This window comes from Neodiprion virginianus, chromosome 4 (genome assembly GCF_021901495.1).
Source record: "Neodiprion virginianus isolate iyNeoVirg1 chromosome 4, iyNeoVirg1.1, whole genome shotgun sequence".
In the NCBI taxonomy this organism is placed as follows: Eukaryota; Metazoa; Arthropoda; class Insecta; order Hymenoptera; family Diprionidae; genus Neodiprion; species Neodiprion virginianus.
The window spans coordinates 6,032,490-6,057,113 of NC_060880.1; the positions used below are offsets into that span (position 1 = coordinate 6,032,490).

General features: G+C 34.2%; 1 protein-coding gene across 1 annotated transcript in view; it reads right to left on the bottom strand.

The window, feature by feature from the left end:
* Nucleotides 1-24,624, bottom strand: part of LOC124302807 (protein C-ets-1) — a 146,886-nt gene that overhangs the window by 92,220 nt on the left and 30,042 nt on the right. Inside the window, exon 3 of the mRNA XM_046759360.1 lies at nucleotides 22,314-22,509. Within this exon, the coding sequence (XP_046615316.1) occupies nucleotides 22,314-22,509 (196 nt within the window). The remainder of the gene's footprint in view (nucleotides 1-22,313; nucleotides 22,510-24,624) is intronic.

The following is a 24,624-nucleotide window of genomic DNA, read 5'->3' on the forward strand; positions in this document are numbered from 1 at the left end:
AAGATAGAAAATCGTAATTATTTCACACATCTCGTAACATTATCCCCTTATCTATACGTATGGGTACCAACAGGTAGAGGATACAACTATATGTGTATATATATTATACATATACGTATATATATATATATGTGTAAGAGAGCCGATCGTGCGAGAGTGAAATATGAAAGAAACCGGGAGAGTGTAGAGTAGGCAGCTAGGCGTCCTCCTCCCTCTAGCGAATACGCACAGACAGGTGTCTCTCTTTATCCACCTGGACCTCCGCGTGCGGCTCGTTCCCACGATCTCATGAATGAACTCGCGTGGCGGCGCGTTCGCTCAGGGAGAAAACGGTGGGGGAATTCCCCGTTCCACGGTTTGCCTGACGTTCGCCGCGCGCGATAGCGAGAGAGAGAGAGAGAGAGTGAGAGAGGGGGGGTGAGGGCGACGGGGGGACAGGGATGAAACTATACCCAAAGCGAAGTCGCCGCCGCACCGCGCGATAGCGTAGAAAAACTTTGGGAAATCTGGCAAGGTGGCGAGAATTTTTCTCAAATCAAATTTCCCCGATTTTTCCTTGTCCAGAATGCGTCCAGAAGTTGTACAGCCTTTGAATATATGAATTTGGATCTAAGAACGCGTAACGTTGCTTCGTTTCGCACGAATAATTATAAATTGAGTGCTAAATATGCAAAGCATGGCTGGAGGTTTCAGAACGTTGTACAAATTGATGTTTAAAAAAAAGGAATTACAGTTTTGCCTGTCGGCTTTAATTTCGGAAGTAGAATATTGTTGAGTATCGGTTGCGTAAATCGTGCAATTTTCTTCGTGATTTTCAACAATGTCGCAATAAATGTCAGAATATCATCGTTTCAAGAGTCCTGATAGCGTCAGGGACGTTATAAATATCTGTAAAAAAAAAAAATCTGGAACGGAGTTGGAACAAATCAAAAAGCGTGCGAGGTTCGAAAACCCGAGTCGAATTTACGTGTTATCCCAATTACGGGAAAAATAAAGCGGCAAATAGATTGACTATCCGTTGGTATGTTGTTATAACGGTTATACAATCGCAATTGGGATCTTGTTTATATATTTTACTACCAAGTCCATTGCCTGTATATAAATATAAATATATACATATTGCACCGTATAAAAAAGAATGGACTATTTTTTTTTTCGAAATTCAAGTTGAGAATACTGTTCCAAACGACGAGAAAAAAAAAATGCCGTCCAACTTTCAGTTCTTAATATTGATATTTATTTTCTATTTCCCATTGAAATAACATTGGAGGTTTATTTTTTCTTTTTTTTTTTTTTTTTTTCTTACTTAAACTTTGGAAACTCATTACTCGTCAATGCATTAGCGTACCGATAAGACCGGAACGTATTTTTGTAGGGAATTGAACGCTCTGGAAAAAAAATGTCTCTTATCATTATCGTGATAAATCTACTTTTTCAAAAGTCACTCGAGGTCAAAGGTCAACAAGGAACCTCAAGTAACTTTTGCAAGAGTGGATTTATCGTAAAATTATGTGTGACCTTTTTTTTTTTTTTTAGAGCGTTCAATTCGTTACAAAATTGACGTTCCGGTCTTCTCGGTAATTTAATGCGTTGACGAGTAATAATATTCCAAAATTTTCCCATGTTATTTAAATGTGAAATAGAAAATCGCGATGAGACACCTCTAGTAAATATCAATATTAAAAACTGAAACTTGGACAGCGTTTTTTGATTTTTTTTTTTTTTTACCTCATTTGGAACAATATAATAATATAATATTACACACACGCAATTGTAGAAGCTGAAAGAAATTTTTTCTTTAATTGTCGAAATGTAATTATGATCATAATCTATTTTGTTTTCCAATTCGTTTTTTTTTTTTTTTTTTTTTTTTTTTTTTTTTTTTTTTTTAAACACCAGCATTGCATTCGGTGTAAATAAATTATCGTGATTGCGTTTCGAAGATTCAAAATAATAACGATGAATTTTTTCTTATATTCTATGACCGATGTTATTTGTCACAATTTTATACCCACAAGACGTATCGTATAATTAAATGGAGGAATTTAATTTGGTTTGAATTTTGCAACATTTATTCCGAGTTGGTAAGACAAGTTTTTCCTTTCTTTTGTTTTTTTTTTCTTCTCTACTCGCAACCGTTAATCTCAAAGAGATTAAACACCACGTTTAGGTATATAATCGATCGAATCGTGTGAAAAATTTAATATTCCAATCATACGCCAAGAATCCTGATTATAAGATTAAACACAAATAGCCATTTGTTGAATAATTATGAGGAAAATTTACAAGAAAGAAATGAAAAAAAAAAAAAAAAAGAAAGAACTTTATTCTGGATATTCGCTTATAAAACGCTTTCCAAATCTCACCCAAGTACGCAATGCATAACACATCTTTCGAATGAAACTTTACGAGTATAAAAGTATAACAAGGTATTTCAACGGTTCTCGGGGTAAAACGTGAACGCCTAATTCAACAACGCTGCACTTGCAACGTGCGATAATTAAGGCTAATTAATAAATCCACACACGCACACGCGCACAATGCGGTGATAAAATTGAAACGCCGCGGTGTTACATAGTCAAAGCCGGAAACAAAGAACCCTGAAAAGTGAAAGGCTGCGACTAACGGCCTGGTACAAAGTAGTCGTGTGTTCTTTACAGCTGGTTACACATTCACGCCTGTATACGCAGGTATGCATAGGTTACGCTTCAAACATGCAATGCAACCAAGCTTTTTACAATTTCCAGTATTTTACGACATCTCGGAACTGAAAATTTCTCTCAGTGCAGTCATCTTTTATTACAAGATAGTGCTGTATGATTTTTGAAGTCGCTGATTGCGAATTTGAAATCAGATTTTGAAAATTACAATGTGGTGGACGAAAATTTCAAATTCAATCGAATACCGTCAAAAAACGCACAGAATTTTCATAATCTGATTTCAGATTTGTAAAAAAATCTCGGCATGATGGATTGTAGTATAAACGAGACGCTCGATATTGTGTAAAGTATCTTTCTGATAAGTAGAAGAAAACAAAAAAGAAAAAAAAAATAGGAAAGAAAAAATGACAAAAAAAAAAAAAAGAGAAACTCTTGTTGTAATTTACACAAAGTGCGTACCTTAAATTGTTTGCCCAACCTACAGACATACCAACGTTTGCTCTCTAACGCGTTTAAAGGTAAAACATTATATGTATACATTTCTCAAATATTTGCCGATGTGACGTGCGAGAATAAAACGAACAGTTTCTAAATATTTCTACCTTCTCGTTTTTCATCCTACGGTTATTTAATTCTTCCGTTATCACGAAAATTTCGACAAGTATCGAGGTGGTATGTTTGAAGAAAATTTTTACAGCCTGACAGAGGCAGCAACTCAAATTACGACGCGTCTCGTTAAGGTAATTAAAATAAGTACGCAGGATTTATCATCGATTGAAAAAATCGTTATACTTGTAGGTATTATACTTATTATTACATTATTATACGCTGATAATACCTATTCACTTGAAAATTTCTTTGTCGTTCGAAACGGAGAAACTTTACCGTATAATTTAATTGAATTCCGACAATTTTTCGATCACAATTGTTACGTGGTAAAGAAAATTGAAAACCTTAAATTTCCAAATCAAATCGTTCGTTATTAATAAATCTAAAGACGGTACGAATTGTTGTATCGTATTTCATTGAATGATAGTTTATTTCCTTCGTAAATGAACGTTTACAAAAATCACTCGACACAAACCTTTGACAAGATATTTTGAAATCAAGCATTCGTTTATATTCATGATATTCAACCTGTGCATCGATGTTATAAACAAGTCGTTTTTTCGATCCAAAAGCTTGGGAAGAATTAAAATTCAAGCAGTTTACACTGTGATTCATTGAAATTGGATGTTCCAAACGATTTTTTTTTTTTTTCTTCTTGAAAAACAAAACGACGGAACAACACGATATCCAAAACGTTATCGACGAATACGATATTTCTGTATAAATCCTATACAGTATTTTCTTTTCTCTTCCGCTTTCCCAAATTGAGAAAGCATTGTCCTGACTTTCAATTGGTTAAAAATTTCAATACCAAAAATGATAAATTAAGGAAAATCTCTCGCATCGCAGAGAGAATCCAAGTATCCGCGACGAACTTCGGCACAACATTTGCAAACCGCGTGCATCCGCATGATCTGCATTCTCATCGACGTAGCGAAGCGAGGGTTATATTTAAATCCTCCCAACAGGTTTTGTCTATAATCGCATGGCGTGTATACCCAATGCACAGAAACCGTACCTAACTATGAACGCAGAACCTCGGTGGAATAATAAAAGAAATAATGAAAAAGGAATTAATTGGGCAAAAGAAGAAGAGAGGGACGAAAAAAGGGGGGCGAAGAGTTGAAGGCATTGATATCAATTAATGAGGCAAGCTGCGGGGATTTCATACCGACAGAGAGAGAGAGAGAGAGAGAAAATTGTATAAGGCATCCCATACCAACTCAACCTGAGTCTGCGACCCTTGTGACCTCTCTAATTTGGCTCACCATTTTTTATACGATTCTTTTGACCCTCGAAAGTATTCAGTTTTATTTTTCCGATTTTTTTTTTTTTTTTTTTGTCAATAGATTTGAATTGTTAAAAATTTTTGAAAAAACCAACGTACCCGTCGATCGATACAATCGACAAATCTTAAGCAATTCCGATAAATCCTCAGACATTTGTATCAAGATTTTTAAGCTTCGTGCCGGAGTTGACAATAAAAACCGATACTAATTTTCGAACGGGTAACGATATTTATTGTAATTTCAAATCGGAAGACGAATCGTTGATTTGTAATTTGTGATGAAAATATTTCTGATTACAAAATGATATTGTAACGGGTATTCTGTATAAATGTATCGATTTTTACTCTAAATTCCAGTTACAAGACAAATCGTTAACTGTAATTTGTCACAAAAGTGTTTGTAATTAAAAATTGTAATTGTAACAGGTATTGTAAAACAGGTTAATTTTAATTTGCAATAACAGTGTTTCTAGTTACGTAATTGAAATTTTACAATAAAATACGGATACAAATTACAAATTGAAATATTTCCAATTACAAATTACAATCAACAATTACAATGAAAATCGTGTTCGCGTGAGCAAGGTGCTGCTGCTTTTTGAATATTACACCTGCAACCTGTTGCCGGGAGCAAACAAGCCGAACCAATCCCCCGTCGAGTTATTTATCGCTGCATCGAACCTGCGACTCGGAACTTCTTTATTTCCACTTGTAACACGGGGGATTTTTTCGACGATATTTTCACGCGTCGTTGTAACGTTAACGGAAAATTTTTGAATTACCGGGCGTTACCAAATTACTTCGCGTTGTTATTCGAATCGAAATCTACTCGCTGCATCGGTGATTTGTAATCAAGAGCGAGAACAAAAGTACCGATCGAAATTTCAATTTGTAATTTGAAAAAATTTTCAATTACAAATTACGAACGTTTTTCGTAATTCCAACAATATTCCAACAGTTTTTTTTTATTTTTTCTTTTTTTTCTTCTTCAACGATACATGTTTTACCGAATTTCTCTACTCACTGTAACAAATCAAACAGTAGCGGATGAAAATTGCTCGTCACGCCGCGTCTCTCTATTACAGGTATAGTTCTTCTCTTCCTCTCCTTGTTCTTATCCTGCTTCATTTTCTTCCTCTTCTTCGTCTTCTCCTTCATCCTCTACGCCCCCCCACCATCCCCGACCATCATGAATGGAGTCGCGTGGCGCCTCGTGACGTCACGCGTTGCCCCCCCCCCCCCCCCCACTCCGTCCATTTCTCTCGCTCAACAGGTACAGGGCTTTCCGTGACAAATCGACCGACGATTAGTTTCGAGAAGATCTCATTAGCAAAAACGTGCCAAAAATTTCGACTTGTATAATTAGAATTTCGAATTCGATAGTCGAGTTGTTCATTCTGACATATCTCACGCTCTGAAAGGCGACATGATTTTTTTTTTTTTCATATTCTTTATAATTACAATTAAACCCATTATATTCAAAGATTCGTTGTGATTCCGATTGTTTCAAAATACGAGAAGAAGAAAAAAAAAAAAAAAAACAATACCACGATCATTTTTTGATTAAAATTTGAGAAAAATCTGTAATGAAAATGGGGGGAAAAAAAAAAAATGAAAAAAACATAATATACAAAAACTTACTTTAGGCCTGGATGATTTCGAGAGATAATAATTTGTTTTTTCTTCAATTCTCAGAAGCCGCCTTCCCTTATTTCGTGGTGAAATTTTCGTTCGTTTTTGTTTTTTTTTTTCAATTTTTATTTGTTTTACATTTCGATACATCTCAACGACGCAAATGAAATCTCATCGATCGCTTTACGCTTCGGTCGTTTCGCAAGCCACGATGTGTATTACACCTATACGCATATAAAAACACAAGATGCGTCCGACAGGTAATTACGCTCATTAAAATCCGTATAGAAATTTGATCCGTAATACATCCGACACACCCAAGCACCGTTGATCGGATTCGATACGAAGAATTATTAAATTGGTTATTATATCCGCGGTGAAGATCGGCCGTCCGTGTGATATAAAAATAATAATGATAATTACAACGACGATGATAACAATAATAATAACAACAACAACAACAGCAATAATAATCGTCGAGACTTCCGCGATGTGTATAAGATCAAATTGGAAGTTCGTTGCTAGAATCGGATCTCGCATCCAGAGTCTATAATATTATAGACCGATTTAAATTACCTGCGGATATAAATGACTCATTATCCGTGCAACGGTGATACCTAGACGATGTGTTTCGTTTCGTTTCATATTTTTTTTTTTTGTTTTTTTTTTTTTTCAAACAACTCTCGTTTCCGGTTATAGTTTAAAAAAATTAACGACGATACACCGAACGCGAATAATACGAGAGAAGCGAATCATACGTAGGTATGGAAAATTTTTAAACAAGAAGGAAAGCGCAACTGCTCACTTTATAGTAAATCCAACGTATCCGAGGTTTGCTTCTTTCTACCTCGTGTAAAAGACGACGATAGATTTTTATATCGAATACCGAAAATTCGTCCCACGTAATATTTTATTGTTCGTACATCATAAGCCGGTCGTTGATAGTTTTTCGTAAAAATTACAACCACGTTACGTGTCGTCAAACGTGATTTTTTTTTTTTTCTATTTAAAAATTTTTGTTTTTTCTAACGACAAAATCTTCCTCGACGCAAGTTACAACTCACTGTAGCATGGGAATAGTTCGAAAGAAACAGATCAAAAAGGAGAGAGAGAGAGAGAGAGAGAGAATAAAAAAAAATAAGTACGAACTAGCGAAACAAAAACAAAGTATGAAAAACGAAATAAAAAGGATGAATGGAATGATTATTCTCCCGCGTCAATTACACAAAAGACGCTGTTCGCAGACGGCGAAATATCTCTACAATGTCAATAACTGCATATGTGTGTGTGTGTGTGTGGGTGTGTGTAATGCGAATGTATAATGGAGCAAAATGTACAATTATACATGTAGACGCATATAAACGTGTCGCATATGTATGTATGTACGTACGTACATGGGTATATATGTAAAAGCATTTGTCGTCACCGTACGCGTTCCATAGAGACGCGTTTAAAAGATATATTAAGAGAACCGAGTTTCTCTCTCTCTGTACAAACTCTCATACATACGTATTGCAGAATGCGTGCATGTAACATCATCGTGTGTATGGTATATATATATATATATATATGGTATATATATATATATGGTATATATATATACGTATACACGATGAATATAACGAGTGAAATTGGTGTTTCCGGTTACGTAACGCCGCGGCAGACGCGAACGTGTAATACTTGGTTGTAATAGTAATAGTAATGGTATAACATTGTTGTTGGTATATAGTAATAAGTCGTCTGCGAAATTACACCGTGTATGTAATATGAATAACACATGTGAATGCACCATATTCGAAAAAGACAGAGAGAGAGAGAGAAATTGTTTAAACGTCCGAAACGCAATTGTCACGTTATACAACAATGTAGGTTTAATGAAAAAAAAAAAATTACCCAAGCTTCAGCAAGTACATTGTTCGTCAAAGGATGTAGAGAAGAAAAAAAAAAACCTAAAATACTTTAAATACCGTAAGATAAATAAGTCGAAAAAAAAAATCACCCATTTGTCATTTAATTGTTACGTCGGATCGATGAATAATATTTAATAAAATAAAATTTAATGATTAATATTTAATCATTACACAGCTGTGATGAACGAGTTGATATAAATTTATAAGGAAACGGGAATAAATAATAATTAGAGGTGTTACGGAGAGATAGGAGGAAGTTTCTACTGCGCCGCGTTGCTTGTATTTAATACGGAGTGTGCACCGGCAGACAACTGCAATACCGACGCAACGACGTCGATGATAAGGATACCGACGGCGCCATCTGTCGGCGAAACGTCGAAGCTTTCCGCTAACTGCAGCCTGTTTACCGTCGCGCGAGTAAACGTGACCGACGCTCGCGATTGAGCGATAAGAAAAAAAAATTTACCGACGTGACGAGGCGCGAACGATGGAGTGAAAAGGAAAACAAAAGAAGATCGCGCCGAAACACAAAATTACACCTACAAATGAGATCACATTTTTTACTCGCAGGTATGGAGAGAGAGAAAGAAAGAATGAAAAAAAAAAGAAAAGAAAAGTGAAAGGAAACTATTTCTTTTTTTTTTCTTTTTTTAATATAAACTTTTATAGACATGTTTCTTTTATTTAAATATTTTTTCTTCTATATTTTGCAGGAAAGAGAATAATAATGGATCGATGAATTGGAAAATAAATATTGTAATGCGATTGTTGGAGAATTTTGTGAAAAAGATGAGAAAATGAATGTATAAATTGTAAACTTGTAAATTCGCAGATTTTTGCAATTTTTTGTGAAAAAATTCATCAGTCTCGGAGGTGAAAATAAAAATCTATCTATATATATATATATTTCACATTTTATACATACGTACGTACATCGTTATTTTCTTAAATATAACGACTTGAAGCAGCGGTAAAATTATATAATTTTTGTATCAAGATTTTTTACGTAGAAATAATATCAATTCAGATGAATTGGGGTAAATTGTTTCGGTGAATTTCAACGAGGTACAAAGGTTGAAGAGACAAATTTCTTTTTTTCCCTCTACACTTGCCTTCCCTCAATTTACAGCAACGATGAGAAAATAATTTAATATTTAATAATTGGCATTTCCAAGAGAGTTACCAACTACAGGTGAGAGAAGCAGCCGAGTATTGAATCTCGTACAAAGCCTGCAACGAGTTTGGTTGTCTCTGACGGAAGAAACCTGATCCTCTGTTCCCGTTTGACGTTGAAAATAGGCGGGGCTTCGTAATCGGAGCAAAGTGTAATATAGTCGTAAACAGAGACACGATCAATGAAATTTCGAGTACCGAATTCGTACGGTAAGAATGATAAGATAAAAAAAAAAAATAAATAAATAAAATAAAATAATCGATTTTCCATTAAATCGATCATTTTTTTCCCCGATTAATCTGATGTAATCGATTATTTTTCCTCATAATCGGTTTTTCATTTCTACTCCGAACGAACTATGCAAATACAATATCAATTTGTCTTATTAAAGTATGAATTATTATCATTCTCTTACTAAAAAACTACCAATTCGATATTAAACAAGTGAAAGATAAATGAATATTTTCGCCTGAAATTGAAAAATATCTTTAATTAAACTATAAATTATCGAAAAACTTTTCCGCTATCAAGACTGCGTACTGAAATTTACGAAATTTTAGTTTCGTATGCACCGTTTCAAGATAGAAAAAAAAAAGGAATCCAAAATAATCGATTAATTTTTACCAATTCAATTGAGTCGTGTTCGATTATTCTTAGATTATTAGTAACGATCGCTAGCGTCTAACAAATGCAAACAATAGAACAACAATTAAAAAAAAAAACCCCCACAATACGATTCATCAATTACACGAGCATAAAATAAATTTGAAATTCTTTTCCGTACAGTTATTTTGGTAATTCGTTACAATATTTATATATTTATAATAAACGCGGCATCGATAGGTTTTATTGCGATAAATCGTTACGCAATCATCGTCGATCAACGATCTTCGTAAAATATAGTAATACTTATCATGTGTAGTAACGTAAAAGCTAAGTATCTTTGTAAAAATTACATACTCGTAATACGACAACAGCAATAATAATAATAATAACAACAGTAACGTGTATATATATATAAATAGAATTAACGATTGTGAGAAAAATATATCTTGTATTGAAACTGATTCGTATAAATCCCGAGTGTTTGTAATAAACATTCTTTTTAATTTAATTGCGGCTGCCATTTGACGATGATTAAATCATTCGACTCGTATCGCAAAATGATACGAGGGGGAAGGGATTTCAACCTCCCCCCTCCCCCCCTTCCCCTGCCAAGTTCACATCGGTACGATTTTATCGGTGCTCGATCAGCCGATTATCGGGTTGGGAAAAAATAACGCTAATGATAATTCTCCCAGATGTGTGCGTGTGGCCAGCGAAATACAATGTATAAAATCGCTTCATCGAAGGTTGTGCAGAATCTGTTTAACGATTATTTATTTGATCGAATTTATTTTTTTTTCTTTATTTTTTTTTTTTTTTTTTCTTTCAATTTTATACCCAAAAAATATTGTTCGTATCACGTACATTGGATAATCTTCAGATCACGGTTTGTACCGATTGAATATTATTATCGACCTTGATTGATCAACGATTTTCAACGCATGATATTTCAGCAGCTAATTGAAAACGATTACGCGAAAAAGTAATTTTTTGAAATTGTAGAAATATTCCTGTGCAAGTGAAATCTGTTTTGTCGATTTATTGACAGGTAAAAATTGACACCATCATTTCGGAAGAAAAAATTTCGAATCTCTAGAAAGAATTAAATAATTTTAATAATTTCGATCCGACGAATCGCCGATGAATCGAAGTGGTTTTTTCCACCTTAGAAATAAATCAAATTTTCATCAAAATCCTTCGAGTTAACAGAGTTATATTTCCTGACAATGAGTAATTAACAAATATAGAATTTTTTTTTTTTTCCCCCCGTCAATAATAATTCGAAAACGGCTCAAAACGCACATAGATGAAATACTGCCAATAAGCCTGATTTTATTCAACTAGAAAGTAATCAAATTTTGTGTAAAATCGTTCAAACTATTCTCGAGTTGTCAAGAATACGTAAAAAGAACAAAAAATAAAAAAATAAAGACGAAAAAATTTTCCTTCGAAAAATTTTTATTTCTGCAAATAATATATACATATAATTATAACCTAAAAAATGTGTTCAACTTCTGTTTCTTTTCCCTTTTTTAATCTAGTCGTGTCTTTTTTCAATACACCGCACGCGGTACGGAAAAATAAGAAAAAAAAAAAAAACCAAACTGATTCGTTGTAAGCGAAAAGCAAGCAAGGAAAAAAAATTCTGTCATCGTAGCATTAAATACGAATTTGAAAATTGAACGGTTTTGCATACACGGTTGATCGCGTCGCTTAAATTTTATACTCAAATTTTGCGCAGGTAGCGTTATTGCCATATCTTTATTTGTTGTTTGATTTTCTTCCTCAATCTTTCCTCTCCCACCAACGAATCCTAGTTTCTTATTGCAATTGTATCACACGTATCGTATCGTGCGTACGTACGTACGTCGATACGATTTGCTTTTCAAGGAAAAATAAAATAAAAGTAGTTAAAAAAAAAAAAAAAAAAAAAAAAAAAAAGAGAGAGAGAGAGAGAGAGAAATAATTAATCAGCGCGGCTCTTCCGCTTCAAGACACGCGCACACCGCTTCGATACAAAACGTGAGAAAGTTTGCAACGCGGTGCATCGTTGCAGGTTACAGGCAGGTAGGTCGGTTTGTTCGTTGCTCTTGCTTTTGCAGGTAGTTTGCTCCGGATGACCGAAGGAACGGATAGACGGATGACTGGATGAACGGATCGAAGGATCGACGTTCGACGACCGCAAGCAACTCCGCAAGGCAGCTGCGGTTTAAAGGCAACTTCTTCTCTTATTCTCTTCTTCTTCTTCTTCTTCTATTTTCCCTCTTTTTAGCTTTTTCTCTTTTTCACGTCGCAAGTCGGCCAGCCTGGTAGTATAACCCGGCTATGACCCCCTATGCAGGCTTTCTCATTTTTCTTTTTACTCTCTCTCTCTCTCTCTCTCATCTCCTTTTTGCAGCCCCCCCAAGAAAACCGCCCGCGGTTTCCTCGCGTATATATATATATATATATATAAACACATACAGTACACACCTATACACATGTGTTACAAATTTGCAAAGGCTTCTTCTTTCATCGGTAAAAATCTTTTGCATTTATTAACCGTTAACAAACTTTGTATATTACGTATTCGGATATGGCGAATCAAATGTTTCGTTATTGTTGTCAAATTTTACTCGAGCCAAACACGATTTGTTAACAATTAAAAAAAATTTTATAATAATAACAAATAATGTATTTCGCCATATCCAATTACACATGGGGCATTCCACGCCAATTCGACCTGCGTTTTACCCTTGTATATATATGTATATGTATATGTATATGTATATATATATATATTTATATGTATAATACAATGTTTGTTAACGGTATATAAACTCTTTTCTCATCGCACGTACCTTAGAATGAGATGCTGCGCGTGTTGCTTCGCTTTATAAATTATGCACCTGACTTCATTTTCTCAGGCGTATAACGTAGATATTATAATAAAAGTTTAACCCCTCCGCCCCTAATGCGGCTTTCGCGTGAGAAGATATTTCGTTACCTCGATCCCGATAAATCGGGGGAAGGGGGGGGGGGGTAAAAAAAAAAAAGAAGAAGCAGAATATTAGATAAAACAAGACAGTGGAAAGCGACGTACGAGATCGAAAAAAAAAAGTCACACACGCGTATAATCAGATTGACCGACCATGGCGCCAAGTCTGTCCCTCTGCAACGCGATGCAGCATCCGCGGATTCAAGATATAAAATTCCACGACTTACATACGAGTATATTTTATTTGCCGCAGCATTTTTCCACAGCTACTCGAGCGATCAAAATATATATGTGTAAACAACTACGGGTATAAACAATCGAAATGAATCGATAATTATACTTGTGCACACTGAGGGAAATTTTTAAGTTACGGTTACCGCTCGGTCCTTGATTATTTTCATTTTGTATCAAGATCGAAAAATATAGTTCTAGGTAGAAAATTTAAATTAGTTTTCTAGTATCCGTTACTATTCTTTCTCGTTACGATCTCTGTTTCTATATTTTCTAGCAACTGTTGCGATAATTTAACGCTCGTGCAACGATAAATCGACGTTAAAGCCTTGTTTAGTTAAAAAAAAGTAGAGTAAACCTCACAAACTGATTTTGCGCAGCAATAACCAAAAAAGGATCGACGATGGCGGAAAATGGTTACGCTTACCTATTTTTTCATAATTCCAACAATATTCAAACAATTTTTTTTAACGATACATGTTTTATTAAATTTTTCTACTTACTGTGTCAAATGAAATTTTTCTCATTGCATAGAATATTCCAATTACAACTGCAACGTGAATATTTGAAACGTTATTGTCTCAACTTTTAACGACATTCGTTACGGGTATCCAACTTTTGTCACAGGCATACAACGAAATAAAATTTATCCTTCTTGCAGCGTGCAGCATAAATATATATATATATATATATATGCAAGGTGCATTCGCTGCGTAGATTTAGAAAGCGATGGAAATAGAGATAAAAAAAGGGCTAGAGAGAGAGATATACAGGCGTGCGCAACCTGAACGCAGATTACGGAGCTCCTTGGTAAATGAAGCACGTAAGACGAGAACGGAGCTCCCCGTTCATCCGGTCTTTCAGTTGAGAATAAATTGAAGACGCACATCGGAAGGGCCTCCGTCCATCCATCCATCCATCCAAGAAACTCTTCTTCTTCGACGACCGTATGTGCAACAGCAGGGATAAACCGAGTATGAATCGCTTCTCGGAATAACAAAACTTATTTTCCATCTTAGGTATTATATGTACAATAAATACGGGATAAAAACGTGCGTAGGAATGTCGATATTTACTTGTATGTATACACACACATATATATATATATATATATATATATATATATATATATATGTGTGTACATTAGGGTGATTCAAAAAAATCATCATTATTTTTTCGAAAAAAAGTGGTAGTGAAAAAACGATTCGAAACGACGAAAAAATAATGAGATTTAGAGGCGGCGCAAAGTCGATTTTATGCATTTGTTTGTGTTTTTTTTTTTTTAACCAATCAAAGATCTACCAGTAGATCGAGATCTAATTTTTAAAATTGCCCGATAAACACTGTGCAAAAAGTACAAACTTTGAGATTCGATTTTCAGAATTTTTTGAAGGGTAAAAATATAGTCGCCAAGTTTAGTTGATTTCTTTGAAAAAAAAAAAATGCGTCTCCGAGAAATGTCTCGTGAAATACCGAATTATGTCAAATTTAACAAGATAGCTTTTTTATTGTTAAGAATAAATCAATCTACAAAAAAAGGTATCTCCTGGTTTTTTTCGTAAAATATATATTTACACTGATAATTATGATGTTATCTAAATTTTACGAAAAAAAAATCTCAAACAAATACATAAAATCGACTTTCGCTGCCTCTAAATCTCACTATTTTTTCGTCATTTCGAATCGTTTTTTCACTACCACTTTTTTTCGAAAATAATAACGATCTTTTCGAATCATCCTAATATATATATATATATATATATATGTATATATATTTGCGCGATTTTCTCATATTATTATTATTGTTCTTGTTGTTGTTGTTGTTAAAAATATACGTCTGTTTAAATAAAAGCAACCCGCATCTGTACATTCATATAAAAATGTTTCAGCTTTGATAATTTCGATTATTCTAACACTACTATAAATCATATGAAACGTACGAAATGATTTTATCACAATGAAGATAAAAGTGATATTGCTATAAAGTTGAAATTCGAGAAACGGTTTTTTCATTATGTAAAACGAACAATTTTCACTCGTCGCGTCATTTATTTCTGTACATGTAACATTATTATAGATTTCTTTTAAAACTCGAGATAATTTCGAACGACTCGATCGTACAAACAAATAAACAAATAAATGAATAAATAATTTAGACTGAAATTTGAATTTAAACTTCTACACCATCCATTATATCGTACATAAATTTGATTTCAAACTTTTTAACCTCTGTAATGTTTTTATAACCTATCAACGTTTTTTCATTCAACCACGAGGAAGAAAAATAAATTTAAAAAACTTTGAGCCGTCGGTTTTCCGACCATTAAAAACTTCTTTGCTTCAGTTCTCGCCACCGATTAATTCGGAATTAGGCGATTTCGGAACTTTTCAAATTCGGCAGTTGAACCTTGCCTAAAAAACCTTCCGAATTCGTCTCAACGATACAGAATCGCGTACAGATTCAACCTTCTCCAATTTTATACTTTTACTCTTCCCTAGCTACTCCGACTTTCCATATTTTCAACTGTCCGTACCAGGATCACTCTAAATTTAAATAAATCAACGAATTAAATTTTCGCGTCTGAAAATTCGACGTTTATTCCATGTTTCTACCCCCTACTCCTGTCGGTAAAACAGGTTGCACAAGTATCACGCATACTACATCTGTAAATACGTACACGTCGTGCATAATGTTCAACGTCTGACAATACGCAGGTAGAAATAGAAATGCAAAACGGTCTTATAAACGCATCATACCTGTACGCAGGTACTTAAATATTATATTGACATTCATTGTTCATCGCCTGGCAAAGACTCGTCGCTTCTTCGTTCCGTCGATGGTTATTCCAACCACGCAAGTTCGTATGTGTGACAAATGCGAAACCAATGCGAGTATAAAGTATTACACGTATATTAAACGTGATTTTTGCAATGCAGGCGCGCCTTTGTGCCGACAATTGTTTTCTTTTTTATTATTATTTCGCTAACATTCGTAGGTATCGATATTAAAAAGGTGTGTAAGCAAAGTAGGGATGAAAAAATGTAGGCTTTTCAATACTCTGATGCGGAATGAAATATTTCTAACGTACGGTGAGAGAAATTTCATTTGTTAGAGTAACTAGAAAAATCGAGTAAACCAGGTATCGTTGAAAAAAAAAAACTGTTTGAATATTGTTGGAATTACGAAAAACGAGAAAGAATAGTAACGGATACCGGACTTTCCGGTAACGGCTAGAAAACTAATTTTCATTTTCGACCTGGAACAATAATTTTCAATTGCGGTAAAAAAAAAAAAAAAAATTAAAATAGTTAAGAACCGAGCGGTAACCGGAAGTAAAAAAAATTTCTCTCAATCTGGTCCTATCATCTCATTTTTTCTGCAAAAATTCACCGACGCGTAACTCCCGTCAGGGATTAAAATCAACGCTCAGCTTAATAACAATTATAATAATTATAACAATGCAACACATACAAATAAGATTCACGATGATAAGGCAAAATAACAATAATAACACTCGATAAGAATCGAGTCGAGTAGGGTAATTCGTTTTCAACGTATATTATATTATACATATACGTGTATATATATATCTGTGTGTGCGTGAGTTTGTATATGGGGCATTCCATGTCAATTCGCCGGGCCATTGGCCTAACCCCTTCCGATTTTGACGTCCAATTTATTTTGGCTCCTGTTTGTCCCAAAACACGACCTCAAATTTTTGGAAATTTTTATCTCACTCTTAAGGGTTTGCACGAGCTCAAAAATTATAAAATTGTGAGAAAACACGAAGAGGGATCGTTTTTAAATTGACGATTTTTTTTTTCACAGAAACTAGGACCCAGAACATAAGTGCGAAAGTGGGCCGAGAACTAGCATCGTTGATTATTATTTTTATAATTTTTTTTTCTTTTGTTTTTCTTTCGCAAAATAAAATAAAATATTCTTGAAAAATGGCCCGGCGAATTGGCATGGAATGCCCCATGTATAGAACAGCGGAGAGGGTGACATAGTACAGAGCGTGATACAGCGTCACGGAAGGGTGGCTGCATCCGGTGCACCACATACACACACATACGCATACGTTATGCGTACCTATTTAGGTACACCGTTATAAAGAGTCCCTTCGAGGGAATTTCTACTTTTTTTCTCTCCTCTCCTTCGTTTCCCCTTTCTTTTTTTCTCTCTCTTATTTTTGTTATTTTTGTTTTTTTGCTCCGCCACCGTTTTACACGCAAACGGGGGAGAGTCTTAACACGCAGGCGTCGCATTTGGTACAAAATTGAATAGCACGAATTTTCTGAACTAGTTTTTCACCAGAGCTAAAAAGCGAAATGTACGTGAAGTTAATAAACAATGAATTGGATAAATAAGAGTTTAGAAAAATCGAGGAGGATTTACAAATGATTCGATCAGTTGTAGACTTTTATTTAATACTTTGAGTCGTAATGATACGTTGTATAAGTATTCTTGCCACATGTTTTATATCGATTTTTTTTTTTTGTATATTTGTAAAAATATTCAACGTATTACTTTGCGGTCTTTTCTTGTGCTATTTCCGATTATACACTAATAGGTTTTCAATACTCGAGAGTAATTATCGCGATACAACGTGAATCATTTTTGTTGGAAAGAAATTGATGGAAAAAGAATCGTGAAAATTGGAGGAACAATTCATTGGCGAGAAAATCACCCCTCTACGCACATACACCGTAATTATATGCTCAACGTAAGATAAAAGTTTTTGGAATTGCTGATTACGAATCTGACATCTTGAAGACAAAAAGGAAACAATTTCAGTTTCAAATTCTAACAAACGGTAACGAATCTTGTTCAAAACCTTTTCGTACGGTTTCTAAATTTGAAGTAAAGCTGACAAAGCTAATGATGAAATAAGTCTTGTCGTCAAACAACTAGTTCTAATAAAGATGTATGGGAATAATCCTGTAGTATTGTTAAATAAAATAAATATCGATAACGATAAGAAAGATTTAGTCAACCAAGGCTTTAACGTCAATTTATCGTCATGGAACACCCGATACATAAGGTGTAAGAACAATATTGCGTTACACGGTCACCGCGAGGGGCTATCAAGAAGATGATGACGATAACGAGGAGGAGGCGGAGAGGAGGAAGGGAGCGGCCTCCTGCAGTGGGGTTCTCTAATGAGGATGCTGCTGATTATCCAATTCGTTAATTCTCGCCATATTTTGATCACACCGCTCGCCGTAACCTTACTGTACGCGAGTAATGCTCAAATCCTCCTCTCGCTTTCCGTTCAATTTGGAAAAGAAAAACATGATAAGGCGGAAACACGCTGAAATTCATATTTTCGAAACTTTTCGAAAGCTCCTTTCATTCAAAGTCACCCTAGAATTGTAAAAACGATGATATTTTTATTTGAATATTTCGTTCGCATAGGTTGACCTTTACTAACTTCAACGTTTTTTATTTATTTTTTCAATTTTTTTTTTTTATTTCAGATCCTTTTTTCAAGTCCATTTTACGTTCGAACATTTTTACTTCTCACACTAATACTGACGTTGCTTGTAAAAATTTTTTTTCTCCGACGAGTTGAAGATCCCGATTTATTTACATGCATTTCGATTATAACAACATTTATCTTTCCCACTTCTCACTCTCCAATGAAAATCTCTTCGATATCACGCACGAGTGTAAATTTTCTTATGCGTATATACGCAACGATCTGTTGTAAGGCGAGGAAAAAGGAAAAATGAGAAAAAAAAAGAAAGAAAGAAGATAAAATCGACTACAAAAAAAAAACGAAAAAAAAACGGGTATATAGAAAAATCAAATTAAAACAAAATACTTTTATACATCGAACGCGAGCGTTTTTCCGTAGGTACGCAAAGTAACAGTTTCCAAAGACGTTCCGAGTGATTCTGCGAACGCGCATGCGCGGAGTGAGGAAAAGACAACGTTCAAGTTACGCGCGTGCGCCGTAGCGAATAAATCAGACTACACGCGACCCTAACCTACTATTTTATTTCGACTTCACCCACGTCTCATATCGCGCAAATTTAAGCCCGGTCGGAAAATACCGAGTTTCCCCCTCATTGTTACACGATATACTATTTCTGTCTGTTTGCGCGCATGTGTATCCGTGTACAGATTCGAGATCTACTTCATCGCGTGGGCGATTCTAACGACAATGATGCTCAAGGCATTCTCTCTCTCTCTCTCTCTCTCTCACACACTTCTTCCCTAATGAAGGGTAACCGGAGACATTGTTTTCACGCCCGGTGGCTAAATTGGCCATTTTCTTCGTTTCCTCATTCCCATTCCCATTCCCATTCTAATTCTCTTCCTCTCCTTAGAATCACAAAAAATCACGATCCGTCAGCGTTTATATACGCAACAATCGCTGCAAAGAACGAATATATAAACAAAGAAATCATATGCCAATGAATAAATCGAAAAAAAAAAAAATAAAATAAAAAATTAAATAGAGAAGTGGAAAGAACGGAACAACTTACTCCGAGTGGCAAAAAATTTCTCAAGAATTGGCACGTATAAATTTATCGTTATAGCCACAGGTATATATATATATTATCGGTTAGACTACCTATATCAACATCAAAGATCGTCGATTGAAATTTTTTCCCACGAAAGTAAAACAAGATACACATATACTTCGAGATGATCGATCCTTCGACATGTGCATATAATATGCATATTATATAGATGATATTATATGTTTCACACGTTGTTTACATATAAATATATGTATATGTACATACCTATAAATCAACCAAATACAAGCCAATTTCCTCAAAGTGTATTATATATATACATATGTATATATATATATATATGGACGGTATATGCGAAATTTGCATGATATTCATTCATTGACCTGCATGGGTGAATAGCGTTAATTTCCACGTGTATAAACCTGTTGCGAAGCCGCCTTTCTCACGGTTAAAACGACGGCAACAGGTGACTGTATTATATATAAATATGTATGCGTGCGTGTATGTTATTATGTACGTATACCTAAATGGTGCGGATAAAGTTATACGAATATACGGCAATCTCTCGCACACGCCTCGAATGCGTAAAATACCAAAGTGAATTATCAGCAACTAAGTGTAAAATATGTAAGTATGATATAAGTACGTGATACGAATATATGTATATATATGTGTGTGTGTGTGTAAACCGAAATGTATAAATACATATTGTATTAGTGTCACTACAATTTTGCATAATAACTTCGAACTCGACTGTAGAATGGGAATGAAAAAGTATAAGGATAAAAAATAATCCGACAATAACAGATATTCAATAATTACCCAAGATAAATAGATATGTAAATATCGATAGTTGACGATAAAAGAAAAATCGTGAAAATCGATCGAAATCATTTTTCTTATTTTCATCTTCAAACTTCATCCGCGTTTGTGCCGTACGCTTCAAAGTAATTGAAATTTTGTTGTTATAGAAGAAAAAAAAAAAAAAAAAAAAGAAAAACAATACAAATACGAGGTCTGGATGATGACGTGACAAACGAATCGCGGAGCGAAATTTTTCCACCGTGTACATATATATTTATGTATAAAAGAAGAAAGAAGAAGAAAAAAATAAAAAGAAAATACAGCAAAACGAAAGAAAGATTTCGAAATCGAACGTTTTTGCGTTGCAGATTGAAGAAAAAAAAAAAAAAAAATACACGGCACACGCATGCGTTGGTCGTTTTTTTTTTCTTTTTTCCTTCTTTCATTCTTTCTTTTTCTTTTTCAGACGGAAACGGTGTACCAGTTACATTGTTTTCCATAAGCACAACGCAGCGCGACGATATCGCTGATCGAATATCTACATTATACGGTATAAAACCACTATAAACCATAAACATATGTCATGTGTAACAACTCTTCTGTACGGTCTGAACATATCCGTAAAACAGATATCGCGACGTCGACGTGAGATATCTAATAAGATACACCGATATTGTTTATTTAATTCTATGGTTATTCCGTGAAACCGATTCGATTTGCGCTGCGTGAATTAAACGTTGACGAGAGAGCATTTCGTGCACATCAGGTTCGTTCGTTGTTAACTTTTTTTTTTCTCTTTTTTTTTTCTTTCACAAGGTGCAACTCAAAAAATTTGTCACGAGTGCCGAAAAAAAAAAATTTCTCAAACCTGGAGGAAGCGGAAAAATATTTAGAGGCCGCTACTGATTATTGAAATATTTTTCATTAATTTTTACGTGCACAATTTATGAACCTATATATATATATATATATATAACAGTTTTCTTTTTTCGTATCGTGGTCGAGTTAATCATTGTTCATAAAAATCGGTACTGAGAACGAAACGTGGACATCAGGGTGATGCGAAACTCTTGTTTCGGTGGAAAAAAAAAACTGTTGTACAAATTTCTCCGAGACGATTGATCTTTCGGCTGAAAGAAAAAAAAAAAAAAAAAAAAAAAAGAAAAAAAAACGAGAACAGCGAACCGTTGAATCGTTAATCGCGGTTTGCTGTTGATTGGTGAACGATTAATTGAACCACGATACGACAAAAATAAACTAATAATAAGTCGGTAAAGTGTACGCATAAAAAGGAATAAAAAATATTACAATAATCGGTAAAGACCACTAAATATTTGCCAACCTCCTTTAAGATTTTACGACAATTTTTGTTCTTCGGTATTTGTCTGAAATTTTTCGAGTAGCGCCTTTAAAAATAAAAAAAATAAAAAATTAACCACCCTGGTGTACATGTATGGGAAATTCCATATCAGATCGCAAAAATCACTTCCCCACCGACTGCATTTTTCAATTGAATGGAAAATGTTTTCAAACAATAACAGATTTTCATTCAAGTCTGAGAACTTTTGTATTTCGACAAACATCATTTTCTATTCAACCGCGCACATGTTTTTCGAGTTATCGCAAGTTGACGAAATTTTTGCCCAACAGCGTGAAAAAAAATTCTCTCCACAGTTTTGCGTTGCAACGTTGATAAAAATATATTCGTATCGAAATCGTGCAAAAAAATCGCTCACCGTTAAGCGAAACATTATTGCTCAGATTTCGTATCCTTGACTTCGTACGAAGATTCGTAACGCGGGAAGAATTTGATCGCTCGTTTCTAATCGTAAACTCACAAAGGTAAAAACGAAGGAATTGTGTTTTGTAAAAATTATCACACGACGCTTGCGTTTGTCTTGCATGGTATGTTATGATAAATACGACTCACCGAGGGAGCTTTCCGGGTCGGACAAATCGGAGAGCGATGGAACTTTCCGCATGGAGGTGAAACGGGTATGAAAAGCCGGAACCAGAGCCTCTTCTTCGGCGTCCGAAGTGACCAGTTCCTGCTTCATGTACTTCACCATCATTTTAACACCGTCTCCGCCGCATCCGAGCATCGCGACGTCACCTCGCACATCTCGCTAAAAAACAACAAATAAGTAAAAAAAAAAAAAAAACAACACCTCAAAACGACCGACAAACATACAAATATATACATATATATTAGACTGGGCCAAAAAAATTGACTATTTTTTTTTTTTTGAAAAATATATTGAGAATATCATTCAGTATGGCAAAAAAAAAATTTCATGAAATTTTAAGCCCTTAATATTAACTTTGAGAGGTCTATCATCGCTATTTTTGATTTTTAGTAATAATTTGATGTTTTACGTCAGAACTGTCGAAATATTGAAGTGAAAAAATTTATGTTCACTTGTCCCCTTATAAAATTAAATTCCCTACAAAAAAGGTCTGATTATAGATTTTTGTCAGACAAGCCGTTTCCGAGTAATTAAGCTCAATAAATTGATATAATTTCTCGATTTGACTTTTTTAATTTGGCATTTCGTGACTAACGAATCAATGATTGTATAAAAAAGATCATGACAGATTCTTAAAGGAAATTTAATGTTCTACAAAAAAGATCTCTCAATATTTTTGCCTCAATTTAATTTTTCAAAAGTTATTCCCAATTAAAATTGAAGAAAAACTTGAAATTTCAATTGAGAATAACTTTTGAAAAATTAAATTGAGGCAAAAATATTAAGAGAATTTTTTGCCATACTGAATGATATTCTCAATATATTTTTCAAAAAAAAAAAAATAGTCACTTTTTTGGCCCAGTCTAATATATATATATATTGTACTCGACATCTATTTATTTTTTTTACGTACCCTTCGAAAAGTTAGATTTTAGCGGAGTCTGAAAGAAAAGCCAAAAGATGATTAATCCGGTTTTATCTTTTTCCAACACTCTAAACGAAATATCTCAAAAACTGTACAAGTCATGATGATGTTTTTGATATCATTTTTTGGATAATCGAATGTTCTTTAACAAAAAAAAAAATAAAAAAAAAACTACGTTACTACCGACGTGACATTGTCGAAAAATTCAAACCGGATGAGGCACGTCTTAAAATGTTGTTAACGATTTCCCGTTTCACCAGATTTCGTTTTCTGGCTAAGAACTAACTTTTCGAAGGTCACGTGAGAATTAAGTGGTAAACTGTCAATGCAGCATCAACAAAATCAGAATTTGTAAATTCAACCTCTTCACGCATTCTGTAGGTACGAAATAATAATCGTTGTTTCAACGATTCGTTAGACGTTACTAATTTCAGCCTCGTTAATATTACGGATAGTTAAATGCGTTTCGTGTATAACTTGTATACGAATGACAACAACTCCCTGTGATAAAATAATTCAAGATCAAAGCCGTTTTAATACGTCAAACGATATTTTATTTTCGGCGCAATGGAGGTTTTAATTATTATTTATTTGTTTATTTGTTTATTTTCTTGTTATTTACTGTTGTTTTTTTTATTTTTTTATTATCATATCAACAACGTCGGGTCGGTAGAAGAAATCTATTATACACATTTTTATAACGGCAGAGAAGAATGAGACAAATGGAAGAGAAAAAAAAAAAAAAAAAAAAAGGAGAAATATAATTTATTGCGATTTGAACGGAAAAAGATTAGAAGATACCGAAATAGGAACGAAAAGAAAGAAAAATTGGAAAAATTTACCGAGAATACGAACGTAGCATAAAAAACCGCACATGATAAAATTCAAATTTTTATACTATACGTAATACATAAACCCATATGATTGAATGATGTGTTAAGAATTTCCCCGAGTTGTCAAGTGCGGTAAGGTTTTCCAAAAATTTTCCCACATTTTCAATTCAACTGTACGTTCACTGAGAAAAACGTCATTCGTTACAGTAACCAGAAAAATTGAGAAAACGGGTCTCGTTAAAAAAAATGTATTTTAGAGGTACGCGTAAACATTTTGCGTTAGCGTCGATCCTTTTTTGACAATCGCAACGCAAAATCAGTTTCTTCAGTTTACTCTACTTTTTTAGTCAAACGAGGCTTTAACGTCAATTTATCGTTGCACGAGCTTTAAATTTTCGCAACAGTTACGCGAAAATCTAGCAACAGCGATCGTAACGATAAAGAATATTAACGGATACCAGACTTTCCGGTAACGGCTAGAAAACTAATTTTCATTTACTACCCAGAACAATATTT